Source organism: Sphaerodactylus townsendi, linkage group LG02 (genome assembly GCF_021028975.2).
Source record: "Sphaerodactylus townsendi isolate TG3544 linkage group LG02, MPM_Stown_v2.3, whole genome shotgun sequence".
In the NCBI taxonomy this organism is placed as follows: Eukaryota; Metazoa; Chordata; class Lepidosauria; order Squamata; family Sphaerodactylidae; genus Sphaerodactylus; species Sphaerodactylus townsendi.
The window spans coordinates 36,118,791-36,137,435 of NC_059426.1; the positions used below are offsets into that span (position 1 = coordinate 36,118,791).

Below are 18,645 nucleotides of genomic sequence, written 5' to 3' on the forward strand. Positions count from 1 at the left end.
ACTGTTCCAAGGAGGTTACATGGCGTTCTGATGATACTGCAGGGACTCATGTACTCGAGGCAGTCATTTATCCTCCTTCCCTTCGTGCACTCTGAAGATACCACTGGCAATGAGGGGAAGACAAGACCCTTAAGTGAACCCAGTTGGAGATACATGCTCTGTTTGTGGGCTTGCTAGGACAGCAGGTTAGCCATTGCATAGAACCACTGCATGGTTAGCAATTGCACAGCCATTGTGGGTTAGCCATTGCACAGAACCACTGCATGGTTAGCCATTGCATAGCTATTGCATAGCTACTGCAGATTAGCCATTGCATAGAACCACTGCTTGGTTAGCCATTGCAGGTTAGCCATTGCACAGCACCACTGCATGGACCACCCTGCAAGGCTCTTCTTATGAATGCCAAAAGGAAAAGCTTGGTTTATAAACAGCCTTCCATTCCAAGTTGTCTGCCAGATGGAGCTGAAGATGCATTTAGAAGCAGCCACAATCATCTTCTTGAAATACAGAACATCTGAAAGCATTACAAAGGCGGAAAGAAATCAGAGAATCAACGATGAGTTTATTGATCTGGCTGACCTCTCTCTCTCTCTCCCCTCTATTTTATTTTATTGCAGTGCTTGCCCTGTTCAACCAAAGAGAAGGCAAGAATGAACTACTTAACAAAGGGCACTATCCATTCCTTACACAGATCAACACTTCGCACACGAACACTATTAAACTGTGAAGCAGTTTAAATACACGGAAGAATGATGGCTGAAACTGCAACAAACTAAAGTAAATTACATCATGATGAAACCAGGTGGAATCTAATAGATCCTACATTTTTTTTTTAAAAAAATCCCAACCTAAGTAGAGAGTAGTGATGAAGGAGCTTATAATGGAACATGAGACAAGAAGAGAAAAGGAAGGCCTCAACGTGATTTGGGTGGTTCATGATGGAAGGTGGACATTTGATGTTGGTGCTTCAGACTAGGATGCACTTTGTGCCAGAGGTCTACATCTAAGGAATTAGAGGGGAGCAGGACATAAGTCAAGTTTGCAAAGATACCAAATCATTCAGGATGGTGAAAACCAGGCAGATTTGTGAAGAGCTACAGGAGGATCTCTCTAAACTGGATGAGTTGGCGGAAACATGATGAAGGAAGTTCAGCATGGGCAAGTATAAGGTCATGCACAATGTAAAGGGGAAAAATTCTTATTTTTAAATATATGTGGATGAGGTCTGACATAGCTAAGACCAAGTCTGGGACTTCTAGCAGAAATATTGATCAAAATCTGTAGCAATAGTTAAAAAAAGGCGAACTCTACATTGAAAATTACTAGGAAAAAGACTGAAAATAAAACAGCAATACTGTAAAGACCTTGGACAGAGCTATTGCACAGTCTCATTTAGAACAGTGAGGGAAATTCTGGTCACCATATCTCAAAATGGGTACTGCAAATGGACTAATCGAGTGACTGGAGCAACTTTCCTTTGAGGAAAAATGGAAGAGTCTGGGACTTTTCCAGATCAGAAAAAAAGTCAGCTAAGAAGAGACAAGATAAAGGTCTATAGAAGTAGGCATGGAGCAAAGCAAGAGCAGACAGAACTCCTGTAACACAGGGGCATTCAATGAAATTGATGTGGGGAAAGGTGGAGGGACATATAGAAACAATTACTTCTTTACTTGATAAATAATTCAGCTGCAGGATTCACTGCCAGTTGCCGTAAGGATGGCTACGAGCATGAATGACTTTAAAGGAATGGTGGACAGATTAATGGAGGAGAGATCTATCAGCAGAGTTTAAAGCGGAGCTACTCTGGTAAGATGAGAAGGTCTAGTATTCTTCATGCACTCACTGCAGCCTCCTACCACTCTGGAAAAGAATACTCTCCACGCAAGATGTTCTTTCCATAGGAAGGTTTTACTTTAGCAGTTGCAAGGTTTCACAAGTCTATGCTATACAAGACTATAAAACTATACAGAACTCTTCAGCAAGAACACAGTGAACACACAGTCTGAATTTAGACTCTATCTGAACTTAGCATATACAATGCATTGCTTCTTATACATCCAACAGAATAATTTTCCCCAGCCCCAGCAACAGCCTCTCATTGGTCTAGAGCAGACCTGGGCATTATACGGCCCCCGGGCCACATCCGGCCCGCCGGATGACCCTGACTGGCCCCCCTGCCTTGCTGGGGAGCGAGGCGCCTTTGAAAGCCCCACAGAAGCCGGTTGCCTTGGCTGCCAGCTTCTGCGGGGCTTTCAAAAGCGCCTCGCCCCCCCTGCCTTTTGGCCCGGCCCTCCACAATATGTTCTGTTTCTTATGTAGCCCCATGGAAAAAATAATTGCCCACCCCTGGTCTAGAGTCACAGTTGAACTCACCAATCATATTAAAGGTCAACTGTTGCTACTTCACCCTAGACCAGTGTTTCCCAACCTTTTCGAGGTCAGGGTACCTTCTCATGGTACCCCTGCCGCCACCCTCCACCTTCCCCTCCCATTGCCCCTGCTTGCCACTCCCCCCACCTTCTCCTCCCAGGGTGAAGGGAAGCACTGGGGGTGGTGGTGGCTGCTGACCTTGTGGCAGGCCCTGCCCCATGGGCCAGCTCCATGTCCTTGCTGGCGCCAGTGGGAGACACCACAAAAATGAGGGGGGGAGGTAGTGTTGCTGCAGTACCCCTGGGACATGCTCACGGCACCAATGGCTGCCCTAGACTTACTGTCTCCGGCCTTGCTGTTGGCAAACTTCTGCTGATTAGAAGATGAACCTTTTGTGAATCTTTCTTTTTTGTATACCATGACAAGATCCATCAATAGCAATCAGCCATTGTGACTAAGTGGGCCTCCATATGCACAGGCGCCAAACCTTCAAGTATAAGCACTAGAGGACCGCGTCAGAGGAAGGCCTCTGTGCTCAGGCCCTCCAGGGAACTGGTTGGCTACTGTGTAAAACAATATGCTGGAGTAGATGGACCAGTGGTCTGATCCAACAGGCTCTTCTTATATCCTTATGTAAACTTCAGTGGACTAGGGGCCCTGAGGAACACGTATTTGCCTCTCCCATGGCTGAATCCCAGAACAGCCTGCTGCACTGAGCAACACTGAACTAAACCATGTTCTGTCAAATGTAGTAACTATGAGATGAGGCTTCTCTATAAAAGCATGGCAAAGCAATATTTAGCTGCCTTGTCTTTGTGATGACCACCTTAGCTCCACCAGAATAATCTCAGGAACAAATGGAAACAGATAGCATGCCTCTATGGCACTCCAGTCCTAATCTGTTCATAAGAAAAACACTGAAATGCCAGGAGATTATCAAGGCATCAGTGCAAATTTTGGAAGACAGGTGGAAAGTGCAGCAAAAGCTGCCACATCTGCACCGGCCTTCGAAAGGGCAGCTCCGCACAGAATGCATTATATTGCCTATTCTCAAGGTGAGAAACATCTGGGAGAATAACGGTGCTCCTCATGGGACATAAGCACTATGAGTGCAGATGGCAACCTCCCATGCAGGACTGCTAACTGTGACTGGATGCAGAGGCAGAAGGAGAGTCAGTTCATAATACTGCTGTTCCAAGCACAAAGGCCCGGAGGCTGCTCTGGTCTGGCCCAAATACAGCCCTGCTTTGGCAGTATAACAAACGAGCCACTGTGCCAAGCAAAATGGTCTGGTGTGTCACTGACTATGCCAAGAGTTGCTTCTCCCTGCTGTAATACTCCCCCACATGACAACTGGGACTTTAAACCAGAGCCCTACTTGTGGCAGGGGGCAAAAAAATCCCAATTTAATGTAATATCGAAGGCTTTCAAGGCCAGAGTCGACTGGCTGTTGTGGGTTTTCCAGGCTGTGGTCTGGTGGTTTTAGATCTAACATTTTGCCCGCATCCATGGCTGGAGTCTTCACAGGCATGTCACGTTTCTCCCCGTGGCATGTGTTTCTCTCCGTGGCACAGTGAGGAGTCTGTGCCACACAAACACACGGAGAAACTTCAGACATGCCTCTGAAGATGCCAGGCACAGATGTGTGTGAAACATTAGAAGCTAAAGCAACCATACAGCCCAGAAAACCCACAACAGCCCAAACCCAGTTTGTCTAACTGCAGGTATCTGGGTGTGATATGCAAGTGGACTTTGTCTGTCTTGTCACAAAAGTGGGGAAGAAATAATGTCAGTGATGGAAACTGGTTAATAATGGATTGGCATCCTAGTACCCAACAGGGCATTCGTGGGCAGTGACTGATAGATTAGCTGCTCTCCACCCAGACGGAACCCACTCCTAATGGCAGTTTGTAAAAACAGATATAAAACTCAGTGTTATTTCCTTCTTGCCCCAGTTTGATCACATGCCACCTGTCACCTGACACTAACAAAATGGTTGGTTCACTCATCAACGCTTCTGGCCAGGACCCAAAGAATCACACTTTTAAAACGGAAAAGACTCAAAAGCAAGTTGCGAGAGGGCATCGGGGTCAGCTAACCAGGAAAAAAGAGGGGAAGATTCCACAAAATTAGGCTCATATGCAAAACGCCTGCACGAAGCCATTCAGAATCCCAGCCTCTGCCGGGATACAAGTCACAAAACTTTTTACTTGCCAGGCAGATGGAGACTGAGAAAAGGGTGAGGTTCTACCAAGATGTTCTATTAACAAAAATATATATTTACTGTTTTAACAGAAGGCTTAGATCCAGGAATGGAGCAGAGTTTATGAAGGAGGAGGAAGAGTTTGGATTTATATCCCCCCTTTCTCTCCCGTAAGGAGACTCAAAGGGGCTTACAATCTCCTTTCCCACCCCCCCACCCCCCCAACAACAAACACCCTTTGAGGTGGGTGGGGCTGAGAGAGCTCCAAAAGCTGTGACTAGCCCAAGGTCACCCAGCTGGCATGTGTGGGAGTGCACAGGCTAATCTAGTTCCCCAGATAAGCCTCCACAGATCAAGCGGCAGAGCGGGGAATCAAACCCAGTTGTCCAGATTAGAGTGCACCCGTTCTTAACCACGCCACTGCTGAATTAAGGCATCTTTGTCACTTTCCTCTTCCACTGTCCACTCAAAGGGGCTAGGGACCCCTTGGGAATAGTGCAGAAGGTGGGGGGGGGGGCTTTAGCAGGAGAGAGGCAGTCAACTACTGCCCCAGGCAAGCTCTCACATTCACCTTATGTAAGTGGATGTGTGTATTTCTGCCTTTCAGTTGCTTCTCGCCCCAATACATTCCCACAGGGTCCTCAGTTCTCAAAAGTGGCTTGGGAGAGGAAGCAGAAGGCTCCAGTGGGAAGGGGCAGAGGTCCCTTCTGTGGATTATGCTATGTCCTCTGTTCAAAGAATCCGTCAGTGTTTAAAATGGATTCTCTATTGTTAGGCAAAAGACAGGTTAAAAATGAAAGAAAAACATACACGGAGGTGGAAAAATATAGTTAGCAATGAGAATAGAAGCAAGCTCAAAGTGTGCCTGCTACCTGATACTGCGTGCAAGAAAAGCAAATGATCTTTAAGCAAAGACAATTTTCTGGCAGGGAAATATAGAAGGCCAAAGGAAGAAGGCAAAGGCATCATCAAGTTTAAGAAGAAGAAGAGTTTGGATTTATATCCCCCCTTTCTCTCCTGTAGGAGACTCAAAGGGGCTTACAATCTCCTTGCCCTTCCCCCGCCACAACAAACAGCCTGTGAAGTGGGTGGGGCTGAGAGAGCTCTGAAAAGCTGTGACTAGCCCAAGGTCACCCAGCTGGCGTGTGTGGGAGTGCACAGGCTAATCTGAATTCCCCAGATAAGCCTCCACAGCTCAAGCCGCACAGCGGGGAATCAAACCCGGTTCCTCCAGATTAGAATGCACCTGCTCTTAGCCACGACGCCACTGCTGCTCCTAACAGGAACTTTATGCATGTACTGGCAGTTTTCAAGCAGCAGGTGAACAAACAGGGATACTCTAGCCTGGTTCTGCATTCAGCAAGGGATTGGACTAGATGGCCTGTGTGGCTTCTTCCAACTCTAAGATTCTATGTAATATATGAAATTACGATTTAAAAATAATAATAATAATACCGCATCATGTATGCAGTTAACAAACCAATAAAAAAGGTACATGGACAGTGAATTCCACACTGGAAGGAGACTCTGGAAAAATAGGGCTTATAGAAAACATTCAGGCTAAAGCAGGGGTAGGGAACCTGCGGCTCTCCAGATGTTCAGGAACTACAATTCCCATCAGCCTCTGTCAGCATGGCCAATTGGCCGTGCTGGTAGGGGCTGATGGGAATTGTAGTTCCTGAACATCTGGAGAGCCGCAGGTTCCCTACCCCTGGGCTAAAGGAACCACAGGGATTGGTGGAAACCGCCCTGAATGAAGTTCTACATTCATTCAGTCTTATATTATATTATTATATTATAGGTAGCTGCAGTTGGATGTCTTTTTCAAAAAGTTGGCCATCTGCCAAAGACTATTAGCCACTAGTCAAAGGTAGGCTTCAGTCTGTCTGGGTGTAAAGCATAGCCTGTTACCATTGTGAGAGAAAAAGGAGTTTCATCTGTATTAAGAACATAAGAAAGAGCCTGCTGGAACAGACCCGAGTCCATCTAGTCCAGCACTCTGCTACTTGCAGTGGCCCACCAGATACCTCTGGGAGCTCACATGCAGGATGTGAACGCAATGGCCTTCTGCTGTTGCTGCTGCTGCTCCTGAGCACCTGGTCTGCTAAGGCATTTGCAACCTTAGATCAAGGAGGATCAAGATTGGTAGCCATAAATCGACTTCTCCTCCATAAATCTGTCCAAGCCCCATTTAAAGCTGATCAGGTTAGTGGCCTTCACCACCACCTGTGGCAGCATATTCCAAACACCGATCACATGTTGCGTGAAAAAAATGTTTCCTTTTATTAGTCCTAATTCTTCCCCCCAGCATTTTCAATGTATGCCCCCTGGTTTTAGTATTGTGAAAAAGAGAGAAAAATTTCTCTCTGTACTGAGCACTTCCAGTGCCAAAGAGGTCTACTTTTATGAGATCCACTTACATGATGGAAACCACCACAGTTCATTCATTCGAAGTGGCTTGTCAAGCTGGCTCTTGGGACATGTCTAGAGTATAATCTGTCACCAGTTGTGTCCACCTACTTGAGTACCCTTAATTAACCAGGCAAAATCTAAGAACAGGTTAACCTGGAAGAAGTGAGAAAGAAGAATACTTCTCTCTCATGTACTGCACGGTGACAGGAAAGAGACTTCTTTTGATATTCCATCAGTGTTTGAAATAAGAGTGTTCAGGAGTCACTTTCTGTTTATCTGCTTTATTGATACCCTACCTTTCTCCTCAGTGGGGTCACTCGGCGGCTTACATCATTCTCCTCAAACAATCCTGTGAAGCAGGTTAGGTTGAGAGTGTTCGGTTACGCCAAGGTCACCAAGGAACCTTTCAGATCCCAGTCCAACACTATCATTCCAGACCAAACATGTACCTGCCAGAGGGACATATGGGGGCAAATGTCCTCGGGTGCAGGCAATTTACTCACCCCCCCCCACACCCCTCCTCCTGATACTGCTGCTGCTGCTGCTTAATTGCAGCTGATAGTCCCTGCAGTTGCCTCACTTGCAGAGCCACGGCAGCCAAGGTCAGATTGATTGGGAGTGCAGCGCCTCCCATCACCACTATCCCCTGCCCCCCAGCACAGAGAGACACGCAGGCCCAGCCGCAGCCTCTGGCAGCTACAGCCAAGATGAAGGCAGTGGTGGGATTCAGCAAGTTCACACCAATTCGGGAGAACTGGTTGTTAAAATGGTGCTTGTAAACAACTAGTTGTTAAATTTTTGAATCCCACCACTGGATGAAGGCCAGCGACCCGCTCAGCAGCCTCGCCCCATCCAGCAAATGGCCTGTGTGTTGCCTGGAGAGGCAGCTCGTTTGGGTTGCGGTCCAGCGCTCTGCCCAGCTTAACGAGCCTTAAATATACCTTCCCCCACCCCGTCCCCCACGATGGGCCCAGAAACAAGTTACTCTGGTCTGGGTGAGCCAGCAGGTCCGAGGACGGCCCCCACGGCTGACAGGGAGGCCATAAATGAGGCTGGATGGGGGGGGGGGCGCATGGGGGGACAGAAAAATCAGGTCTTGTCCCGGGTGCCATTTTCTGCTGGTACACCTCTGCTCCACACTGTCCATCTTGCTAATGATCTAGTTCTCCGTGAAAGTTCAGGGAAACTGTCTCCTGACACACACACACATTTACTTTCCTTTTTAAGAACAAAGCCCTTGACAATGACATCTCCCCTAACATGTTTCAGTCTTTCTTGATCAGTACAGTTCACATTACACAATTAAGCCATGCTGGAGCAGACCAAAGGCCCATCTAGTCCAGCATTCTGTTCCCACAGGGGCCCACGAACTACCTCTAGGCAGCCAGCCAACAAAGAGGAAGCCTGCAACAGCATCATCCTAACTGTGCTCCCCAGCAACTGATTTAAAGAGGAATACTGCCTCTAGTACGGGAGGGAGTAGACACCATGATGGCTAGTAGCCATTGCTAGCCCCATCCTCCCAGAAGTCTCTGCACAATGCTTTGTCACATGAGCTTCAAAATGTCATGGCTACGTAGCAACTGAAAAGTCAGAAGCCTGTATACAAATGTTGGACAACCCACTACTATGATGCGTGCCCTTGAGCGACAAGGAGTGGTCCAAAGTTCTGGTGGACTATATAAGTTTCTCCCACCTCGGCCTTTGTTTTCTTTGCTTTGCTTGGATCCCAAACTGAAGCCTCCACCTTCAAATTCCTGCCACCTCCTCTCCCACTGCAAATGCAAAATAGCTGCATCTCACAGGGCCTAACCAGACACAAGACTGTATTATCCACAACTGTGAGTCCGAGGCAGTGAATTACAGGAAATGGCTGTGAATAGAGTTTACAGGCTGCATGATGCCAGTTCAAGCCTAAATTCGGGGGAGGGGGGGAGAGATGAGATTCAAAACCACAAGATCTCCCTTAAGAAGCGCAAAACTTCCAAGGGATGGTAGGATTAGTGTTGAGAAACTCTACTTCGTTGTCTCCCACTAATATTAAAAAGCACCAATTAAACCTGTGGCGAACAAGACTTAAGTAATTCTTTCCACACATTCTTAATGTGCCTACAGAAGGTGACACTTGGAATGGGCTGAAAAAAATAGGCACATGCAGCCGTAAATATTCTAAAACAGCCCCCCCCCCCAAATCATGGCAGAGTGCTCTGAATCACTGGGGAAAACCCCAAAGCAAAATAAAACCTAGTGGTGACTCTGTACCAGAAAATTATCAAAATGTGTTTGCGCTTGCTCTCAACCCTCTTGAAGGGATGTGTTATTTAAATCCTGGACATGCCCACAGATGCATGTTTTAAATCTCTTAACTTCTGCATTTAAAAATAAAATTAACCAACGTGCAGAGAAGAGAACTTCATCTAGCAAAATGGGGGCGGTGTATTGGAGTTAAAATACAACATCGAAAAAGGCCTTCGTAAAGCGAGCCGGCTACTTGCTTTAGCGTCCCTGAACCGCGAAGGCAGAAACTTAAACCCTTGAAATATTTATAAAATCATATAAATGTCATGCGTGCTCTTAATTGAACGGCCGCTCCGCAATACAATAGGCGAGCATGCTCCAACAAAACACCTCAGCAGCATTTTAAAGCAGTAACCACCTAGCCAATTTCTGTATGTTCTGTAGTTTTTCTAATCCACTCTCCCTGTGGCTGAGCAAAATCGAATTGCCTCTCACATTTGCAGACAGCTCTGTGAAGGTGATAATAGAGCTGCTCCCTGCTGTCATGAGGCAGGAAATAGGAAAATGGCATATGGGGCTAGAAAGAAATAAAAAAAAAAGAAAGAAAGAACCAAACAAGAACAAAAGAGATTTTCAACAAAGGACAAACCATAACCCAATATGCTTTGCAAGTTAATCTCTTTTCATAATGATTCCACCTAATCATTCATCTGCAAAACTTACCCAACGCGAATGGCTGTGAAGTCTTTGGGGGGAAAGTTTTTTTTTTTAATTCCGAAACATTTGGAGCACATCGAGTGTTGTGCACCGTCTCTATACAATAAGAGCGTTCTTGCTACGTAGAAAAGGACTGCATCCAGCCCAACTTGTCAGGGTTTTGTTTTAATCGTTTGCTTGAAATTTTGCCATCTTACACTGCACCCAAAGCACAGAAGACTTGGGTTGTCAGTCACAGAGCCTGACCGCGAGCATGTTCGCTAAAATGCCACACAAGATAAGATTATAGCTATAGTTTTTTAAATGTCACCCTCAACATGAGGCAGTTCTACAACAATAAAGGACAGAAGACAGACAGACATTATTTCCCATCTTAAATTTTATTTGTTTCGTTTCGTTTTAAAATTTAGAGCAACTTTGACGAGACCAGGGGTTGGATCCAAAATTGGTCCACTTGCAGCTGCAACAGTCCCCTAGGCGCCATTAAAAAAAAACTGCTCCTGAAGATTGGCAAATACCATGGAACAGTAGTAGCTACAGTTCGTGTGGGAAACCAAAATCCTACATTCTTCTCATAGGAGAGAGTCCTTAAATCCAACCCATGTAATTTAAAAAAAAATGTTCCATATGAGAAGATCTATAGTGCCCACACACACCCACCCACCCACACACACAGAAGGAAAGCGACACACACCTTTCCTTTTACACTCTGAATGGGATCCACCACGACAGCGACGGCTCTTTCGGACAAGGCTTCGAAACTTTGCTGAGTATTAATATCCACGCCAGACAACCAGCAGCCGAACCCGGGGTGGCTGTGGTACCAGCCGACCACCATCTCCGGTCTGAAACAAAACAAAACAAACAACGTTCTTTTGCAACCTAACATGCCCAAAGAAACACTGGAATAAGGCAGCAGCCAAAAGGCGAAGAAGAAAAAAAAATATCAAAGAGGTGAGAAGCGGCACCATCAGAAGCATTTAAATTGCCGTTCCCCAGATTATGGCGGAAAAAAAAATGAAAACGTGACAAACGAGTGTTATCATTAAGCGATGCATATTAGCAACGGCAGGTCGGGCTCCCGGTTTCTTCACCCTGTTACCACACCTTCCGAGCCACTTCTTCCTCTTTCAGCACTTCGGTAAATACCTGCTCCAAGTCAGTGGTGCCAAAAGTTGGTTTTTCACAGCAGAAAGTCCATTTCAGACATGGGCGACAGGAGCAAATGGCAGGGGAAGATTAAATATCAATTAAACCAGCAGTAGAACTAGGGCTCGGTCAAAAAGCAATTTGCACCGTTCGGCTCAGCTGTTGAGTCTTTTGTTAACATTAATTTTGAAGTTTTTGCTACAGTGCAAGAATTTGAGCGAGCAGGTGACAACTGTTGAGAGTGCACAACTGAAGTCATAAAATTTGTATAAATATCTGGATGCTTTTTTTTTTTAACCAGGTAACCACTGCTCTGGCGTACTGGGGGGGACGGGCATCAGAGATGAAAATTCAGATTTTAAGGGTGGCAACAATCCCTTTAGTGTGGAATTAGTACAAACTGCTTCATGGTATGCAACTGTGCCAACCAAAAAGGTAGTCTGAAAGTCCTTTGCTGGGTTGTGCCGTCTCATAAACACTCAGGCTCATCACTAGACTTATGCAGCACATTCTCTAAGTCAGGGGTGGCCAACCTACCACACTCCAGATGTTAATGGACTACAATTCCCATCAGCCCCTGCCAGCATGGCCAATTGACCATGATGGGAATTGTAGTCCATGAACATCTTGGGTGCCACAGGTTGGCCACCCCTGCTCTAAGTGATGTCAGATTAAACCGACAACTTGAATGTCAACTGACAAATAATTCGAGAGAAAACAGGTCTTCAGGTATTACTACATTCCAAAAATGCCAATTAAGAAGTTCCTTACCTTCCTGTCTGCTTTAGCATATCCAACATTTTGGCTTGAAACACGGGATCAACTGCCTCGACACTGACCCCCTACACATGGGGATAATAAGACAGGCAATTACAGATGGATCTAACATATTGTTGCTCACAAAAAGGGTTTTAGGTTGGTTTATTTTAAAAACTCCAGAGGAGCAGTTGTGTTGGTCGAGTAGAACAGTAGCACCTTAGAGACCTTTTGGGGCATAACTTTTCAAGAGTCAAAGTTCCCTCTGTAAGATCTGGTGGTGGAAGCTTTGGCTCTCAAAAGCTAACGCTATGAAAATTTTGTTTGACTCCAAGGTGCCGCTTGACTCAAATCTACTTATAAAAAGGGTTAGCCTCTGTTTGGGCAAGCATACTGTCAACATTGTTAAGCAATATGTTCCATATCCAGGCAGTCACTATTTTCTTGTTTTGCTGGGTATTCATGTCTGCTGCCAACTCAACTACAGTCTTGCTGCTTGTGGCAAAAAAACAGCACCAGGAAAAACAGACCAGGGAAGTGACGATTCTAGTAAGATTTTAGTCTCCATTGCCATTCACGGAAGAGAGAAAAAAACCACTCAGTTACAAGAAGTTCTCCCTTGCTGCTCAATACACCAGGAGGAGGAGTAGAGGAGGAGGAGTTTGGATAGTCATCCTGTAAGGAGACTCAACGAAGCTTACAATCTCCTCCCCCCCCCATCCCACACACATACCACAAATACCCTGTGAGGTAGGTGGGGCTGAGAGAGCTCCAAAGAACTGTGACTAGCCCAAGGTCACCCAGCTGGCATGTGTTGGGAGTGCACAAGCTAATCTGGTTCACCAGATAAGCCTCCAAAGCTCAAGTGGCAGAGCGGGGAATCAAACCTGGTTCTCCAGATTAGAGTGCACCTGCTCTTAACCACTACACCGCGTTGGCTCTGAGAAGATGCTGAGATGCTTTTTTTTTATGCCTGCAGTCAAGCCACAGATCACTTGTGGAGACCTTGTGGGGTTTTCAAGGCTAGAGACATTCAGAGGCGGTTTGCCATTGCCTGCCTTAGCATCGTTACCCTGGTATTCCTTGGAGGTCTCCCGTCTCAATACTAGCCAGGGGCGGCCCTGTTTAGCTTCTGAGGTCTCATAAGATCAGATCAGGGTTGGCTGGACAGGTAATTGGACAAAACAATGTTGGAAACAATGGGGGATAGGAGCTACCCCTTTGGGGGTCCATAACTTTGGACCCCCTGAACCAAACTGCACCAAACGTAGGAGGTATCATCAGGACAGTCTCCTGATAATATTCTGAAACTTTGGTGCCACTATCTCTAAAAATGCGCCCCCTGCAGGCCAAAACACAAAAATACCAAAAAATAAAAACGCATCCAAGAATCTCGGATGTTACCGCAAGTTTGGATCGCGCAGAGTTCGGAGGGGGTGGGCTCAGGCCCTTGGCCCTCCGAGTGCCTCCAAATCAGCTCATCTCGGCCCGATCTGTGGATCGGGCTAAGCCGAACCGCCAAGCCTTGCTGCCCTGTGCTCTGCCTCTTGCCAGCCCTGCTGTGTCCTCGGATGGATCTTTGTGGGGTGGCAGGACTAGCAGTCGGGGTGCATGTGCACCTGGCTGACCCACCGACTTTGCCGCTCTCCCCTGGATGCCGCCGCTGCCCGCTGCGGCACGCCCGCCTCTCGCATCCTTTCTCCGGTAAGGGGGGGCACCTAAGTTCAGCCGGCAGGGAGGGGGGAAGCCACAAGCCACCAGGGGAGGAGGATGGGGGAGCTCCGCTGCCCATGGGGGGGTATCAAACTCAGGTTTTGCCCAGGGCTCCAGTTTGCCTCGTTACGCCCCTGATGTATAGGTGAATGGTTTTACTCCCTTGTTTATTATTGTGATAGAATGTTATTCTACACCGCCCAGAGCCCCTTAGAGATAGGACGGTATAGAAAACTAATAAGTACAAGGTAAGTAAGTGCGGCAAGGCAAGGGTAAGTAAGTAAGTAAGCAAGCAAGGCGGGCAAGGGCAAGCAAGTAAGTAAGTAACCTGCAGGCTTTGTTTAAGTGACCTGTATGAGTACTATCTCTTGAGTATTATTTTAGAAGAATATTGTTCTCTAGATGAAAAAACCCATTTGCCCCAACTATTGCAGAGCTAAAAAACATGGCGCACTCACTTTTGTCACTGACACCAATAAAATAAAAAGGGAATCTATTATCCACACAGTAGCATTCTTGACTTCATGAACTACTTGACTGCACTCAAAAAGGCAGACAATTGACATTATCTGACCAACAAGCAGCAAAACAATATTTAAAAAGGAGAGTCAACATACAGTGCAATTATTGTTTTAAACACTGCAGTCACACACACACACACACACACACACACACACACACACACACACACACACACACACACACACACACACACACACACACACACACACACACACACACACACACACAAATATCCTGACCTAGAATGCTTCCAGAAGCAATTCCAGTGTAGAAGGACTTCCCATTCCTCCCAGAAACACTGGCATTTGCTAAGTGCACAAAGAACTGCAACATAAGTTGAGCTGATTGGGAGATTCTAAGAAACAGATTTGGCATTGCCACTGGTATAAATTTGATACAATGTAATTCTGGGCTGTTGCCAGCCAACTCTGTTATCTTAATTAGGGACATTAAAAAAAACACACACAGTAAAATTTGGATTCCAATCTAATGGACCTGACTTTTTCCGGAATCCTGGGTATTGCCAAAACCCAAATCGGAAAATCTAGGATTCCTGAAAAAAATATGGGTCCACTAGACCGGAATACCCCCCCACCCCCCAGCCACTTTTCTTTCACTTATCTGAACTCCAGTGGCATGGGTGGTTGCCTCTGAGTCCCATGTGGAATGTGGAAGCTGTGACAGCGTGACCAGGCTTGCAGCTCTACGCCCACCACAGTCTCCGAATCGCACACGGAACCTGGAGTCTGCGGTGGTGGAGCTCTGTGTAGAGCTATGTCCAGCTTACAGCTCTGTTGGCTGTTGTGGATTTTCTGGGCTGTGTGGCCATGGTCTGGTAGATCCTGTTCCTAACGTTTCGCCTGCATCTGTGGCTGGCATCTGCAGAGGTGTATCGCGGAGGGAAGTCTGTACACAGTGTGTAACAGACTTCCCTCTGCGATACACCTCTGAAGATGCCAGCCACAGATGCAGGCAAAACGTTTGGACCACGGCCACACAGCCCGGAAAACGCACCACAACCAGTTGAATCTGGCCGTGAATGCCTTCGACAATACATTACAGCTCTGTGTTCACCACGTTTCTGAGTCCCACGTGAAAAAGGAGGTCACAGTGATGGAAAGCTGCATAGAGTTGCGAGTTACTTGCCGCTGTGCACCCTCCACTGTCTCCAAGTCCCACATGGAACCCAGAGGCTGCAATAGTGGTAAGTGAGGAACCGGGGGGGGGGGGGGGGGGGGGGGGACCAAAGCAGCCCAAACATGCTGAAAAGTTGCAGCATGATTCACGATCCACTTTTCAGCTTTTTGCTGCTTTTAGGTTTGGTTTTGCCAAATACAAACCCCTAATCCTAAGTACCGTAACTTCATGCAGCCGAAGACCTCTTGCTGCAAACCTGCATGGACCGTAGCCCCACAGAATTCCAAACCACAGCAGCTAAAGGCTTAAAAGTGAAAAGGATGAGTGCTAGCATGGATCACTACTGTCTCTTACAGGCATGAATATTCCAGGCATCAATATCTTTTTTTTTTCGCAATCACTACGCATGTGGGGGAAGAAAAATCTTGATATACAGTTATCTAGTGTGACAAAACACATTTACTTCACTAAAGAGTACTTACCGTTCCTGACTGTGGCATAGCAAACACATCAATCACTCTGACAGTATAGTCATCAACAAATTCCCCAAGCATCAGCCCCATAACCTCCATGGGAACACCAGCACGACCATGCTTCAACATCTGGAAAGGAGATAAACATTCTATTGATAACGGATTCCATGATCCGCTCTGCCAGGGACACATGCTTAATTTCCTTGTGCCTTATTTTTTTCAATTACCCATTCATGATTTTGGTGCTATAACACCACACATACAAGTGATACTTTCTGGGGGGCAACTAGACCTAAATTTTCCACGTTCTGCAAACTTACTGATGACAGTCATCCTACCCAGATAGACACCAAGATAACAAACAGAGATTCAAAATGTGAAATACTAAAAAATAGGCATACAGCAGATTGCTTGAAGAGTAGTTCAGGTTTGAGAAACCAGGCAATCCCAGAAAAATGGAGGGGACAGCTTAAGAAAGGTTTAATGTAGCAGCTTGAAGCACAGACCAGCCTGAGCTTGCCAGACCTTGGTATCGAAGTGGACTTGGCCATGGTTAGTACATCCATTGAAGACAACCAAGGAAGACTAGGGTTGCTACGTAGAGAAAGGCAAACCACTACTTTTCATCTCTTGCCTTGAACACCTCATGAAGGGCAGCCACAAGGCAACTGTGACATAACAGCGTTTAATTATTATGTTATTATATATTACATAACAATAGTATGCATGTAGATGGCATTCAAAGTCCACAGAAGTCTACAGAAATTTCTTATTTTCTTATATGACGGGTAGAAAGAAACCTGTGTGATATATGCAGTGCTTTTGATCAACCCTCAACAAAAGACCAACTTACCTTCAAAAGGGCAAGAGAAGAGATATAAACCTGTTCAGCTGTGTCAACGGCAGGGGCGTCAGTAGGTGGGCCCTATATAAAAAAGCAAGATAAATATAATGCATAAAGTGCCACATATACACACTTTATTCTACCATGCTTTAAAATAGACACGGCGGCCCAGATGTAGAGGCACACATTTGTAGCCTGAACTGCATATAGGATTTTCAGCTGTCTCGTTCAGCCCTTGTTCCTCCCACCCCAAAACAACGACCGCAACCAAGGTGAAAGGCAACACCCTCCCTTGTGTGTGCAGAAGGATTTTTCACATCATGGGGATCTCCTTCAAACTCAACCAAAATTGACAGTAAACGCCCACCTACAAAGACTAGGTTCTTCTGTCTTAGCAGTCTCTAAACTATCTAAACTGTTTAGTCAGAATCAATAAAACACAAAGCAAGCACTATACTGGGTGAAAATCGATTGCCAGAAATACAGACTCAGATTCAACCAAAGTTCTGTTGGTGAGTCACGCCTTGCAGGAAGGCTGACCCTTCCTCAGCATTAATCTCTCTCTAAAAATCTCCAATTCACCAGTTAATTGCATGTTTCTTACAGTGGTATGAATATAAATGCTGCTGGGCTAGCATGATTAACTGGCACCAACAAAAACACAATTTCCTTTTGCTTCATCAGTTTGCAGCTCAAGGAGGCTCGAAGATAAAGGCTACGGGAGCACTTTGCAGATCCACTGGTGCAAGTGAGAGAAAAAATGGACCTCCAATCCCTAGGCAGAAAAGCTGTGAACAAAATACTCTGCTCTTTGCTTCATGAGTAGCTAATAAAAAATTAGCACAATTGTCCCAGGTGTGAATGACGACTGAGGCCAGTTCTGTGTGCTGCTAAAGTGCAAATGTAGACTATAGTGCTGGATGGTAAAAAAAAAAACCACCTCCTGTGGCAGCATATTCCAAACACCAATCACATGTTGGATGAAGAAATGTTTCCTTTTATTAGTCCTAGCCCCCCCCCCCCCCAGCATTTTCAATGGATGCCCCCTGGTTTTAGTATTGTGAGAAACAGAGAAAAATTTCTCTTTGTTGACATTTTCTACCCCATGCATAATTTTATAGACTTCAATCATATCCCCCCTCAGACGTCTCCTCTCCAAACTAAAGAGTCCCAAACGCTGCAGCCTCTCCTCATAAGGAAGGTGCTCCAATCCCTCAATCATCCTCGTTGCCCTTCTCTGCACTTTTTCTATCTCTTTAACTTCGCTCGAAAGCTCTACAAATGAAATGAAATTAAAAGTCACCTAAAACTGCCTGTAAAACCATCGCATCAATTGAAGAGTAACAACCGTATTAACAGTCTTTGGTTAAGTTCATACATGACATTTAAGTGACAGTGAAGTTTGTCAGTGACCGCTCTCCCAAGGAAGATGATGTCAAGGAACTGGACCATAGCAAAGACTTCCCTTTTCCTAGTTCCCACGCTCCCACAGACAACATCATTCCAGGAACTGGAGTTTAGTGCAGGACACCCCAGATGATGTTAATGGGCAAGCCAAGTCTTTGTAGGTAAGGAGGAATTTGGTTAGGCACCACGGGTGAAATCCAATCCTTCCACAAAGAGTGCAGAATTTATCATCTTTCTACTGCAACACTGGTGGTGCTCTGAAAAGCTGCTTCTGAGGGTAAGGGATTCCTGGGAATTGCGTGGGATATAGAATGAGGGAGCTTTACTCCGAAGGGAGGAATAGTTTCGCCACCGCTTGCACGTTTCCTGCAGGTTCCCCACACCATTTGAGTAGCTGCTGAGGGCTTTGGGACATGCAGATTAATACATCCAACAGCTTACCTAGCGATTTATCCTGAGCACTGCTAAAACCAAATAACCAGCTAGGATTATGACCAGTCATACTTCCCATAAGAAAGATTGACTAAAAAACTGGGTTTACAACAGCAATAAAAAGGCAGACCCAGTGAACTTCAGCAATTCTAATTTAGAGAATTCTGCAAGCATAATTTGGAGATCTGGGTTGCCTACACGATGGCTTTGTACTACTGTCCACAAATCTACGCAATTAATATGCCCGTTAAATATCAGCCCTCTTTAGGATA

General features: G+C 45.9%; 1 protein-coding gene across 1 annotated transcript in view; it reads right to left on the bottom strand.

Moving 5' to 3' along the window:
- Nucleotides 1-18,645, bottom strand: part of PSMD14 (proteasome 26S subunit, non-ATPase 14) — a 58,361-nt gene that overhangs the window by 24,247 nt on the left and 15,469 nt on the right. Inside the window, exons 3-6 of the mRNA XM_048485506.1 lie at nt 16,544-16,615; nt 15,700-15,819; nt 11,861-11,931; nt 10,635-10,785 (exon numbers count right to left, since the gene is read on the bottom strand). Coding sequence (XP_048341463.1) covers nt 10,635-10,785; nt 11,861-11,931; nt 15,700-15,819; nt 16,544-16,615 — 414 coding nt within the window. The remainder of the gene's footprint in view (nt 1-10,634; nt 10,786-11,860; nt 11,932-15,699; nt 15,820-16,543; nt 16,616-18,645) is intronic.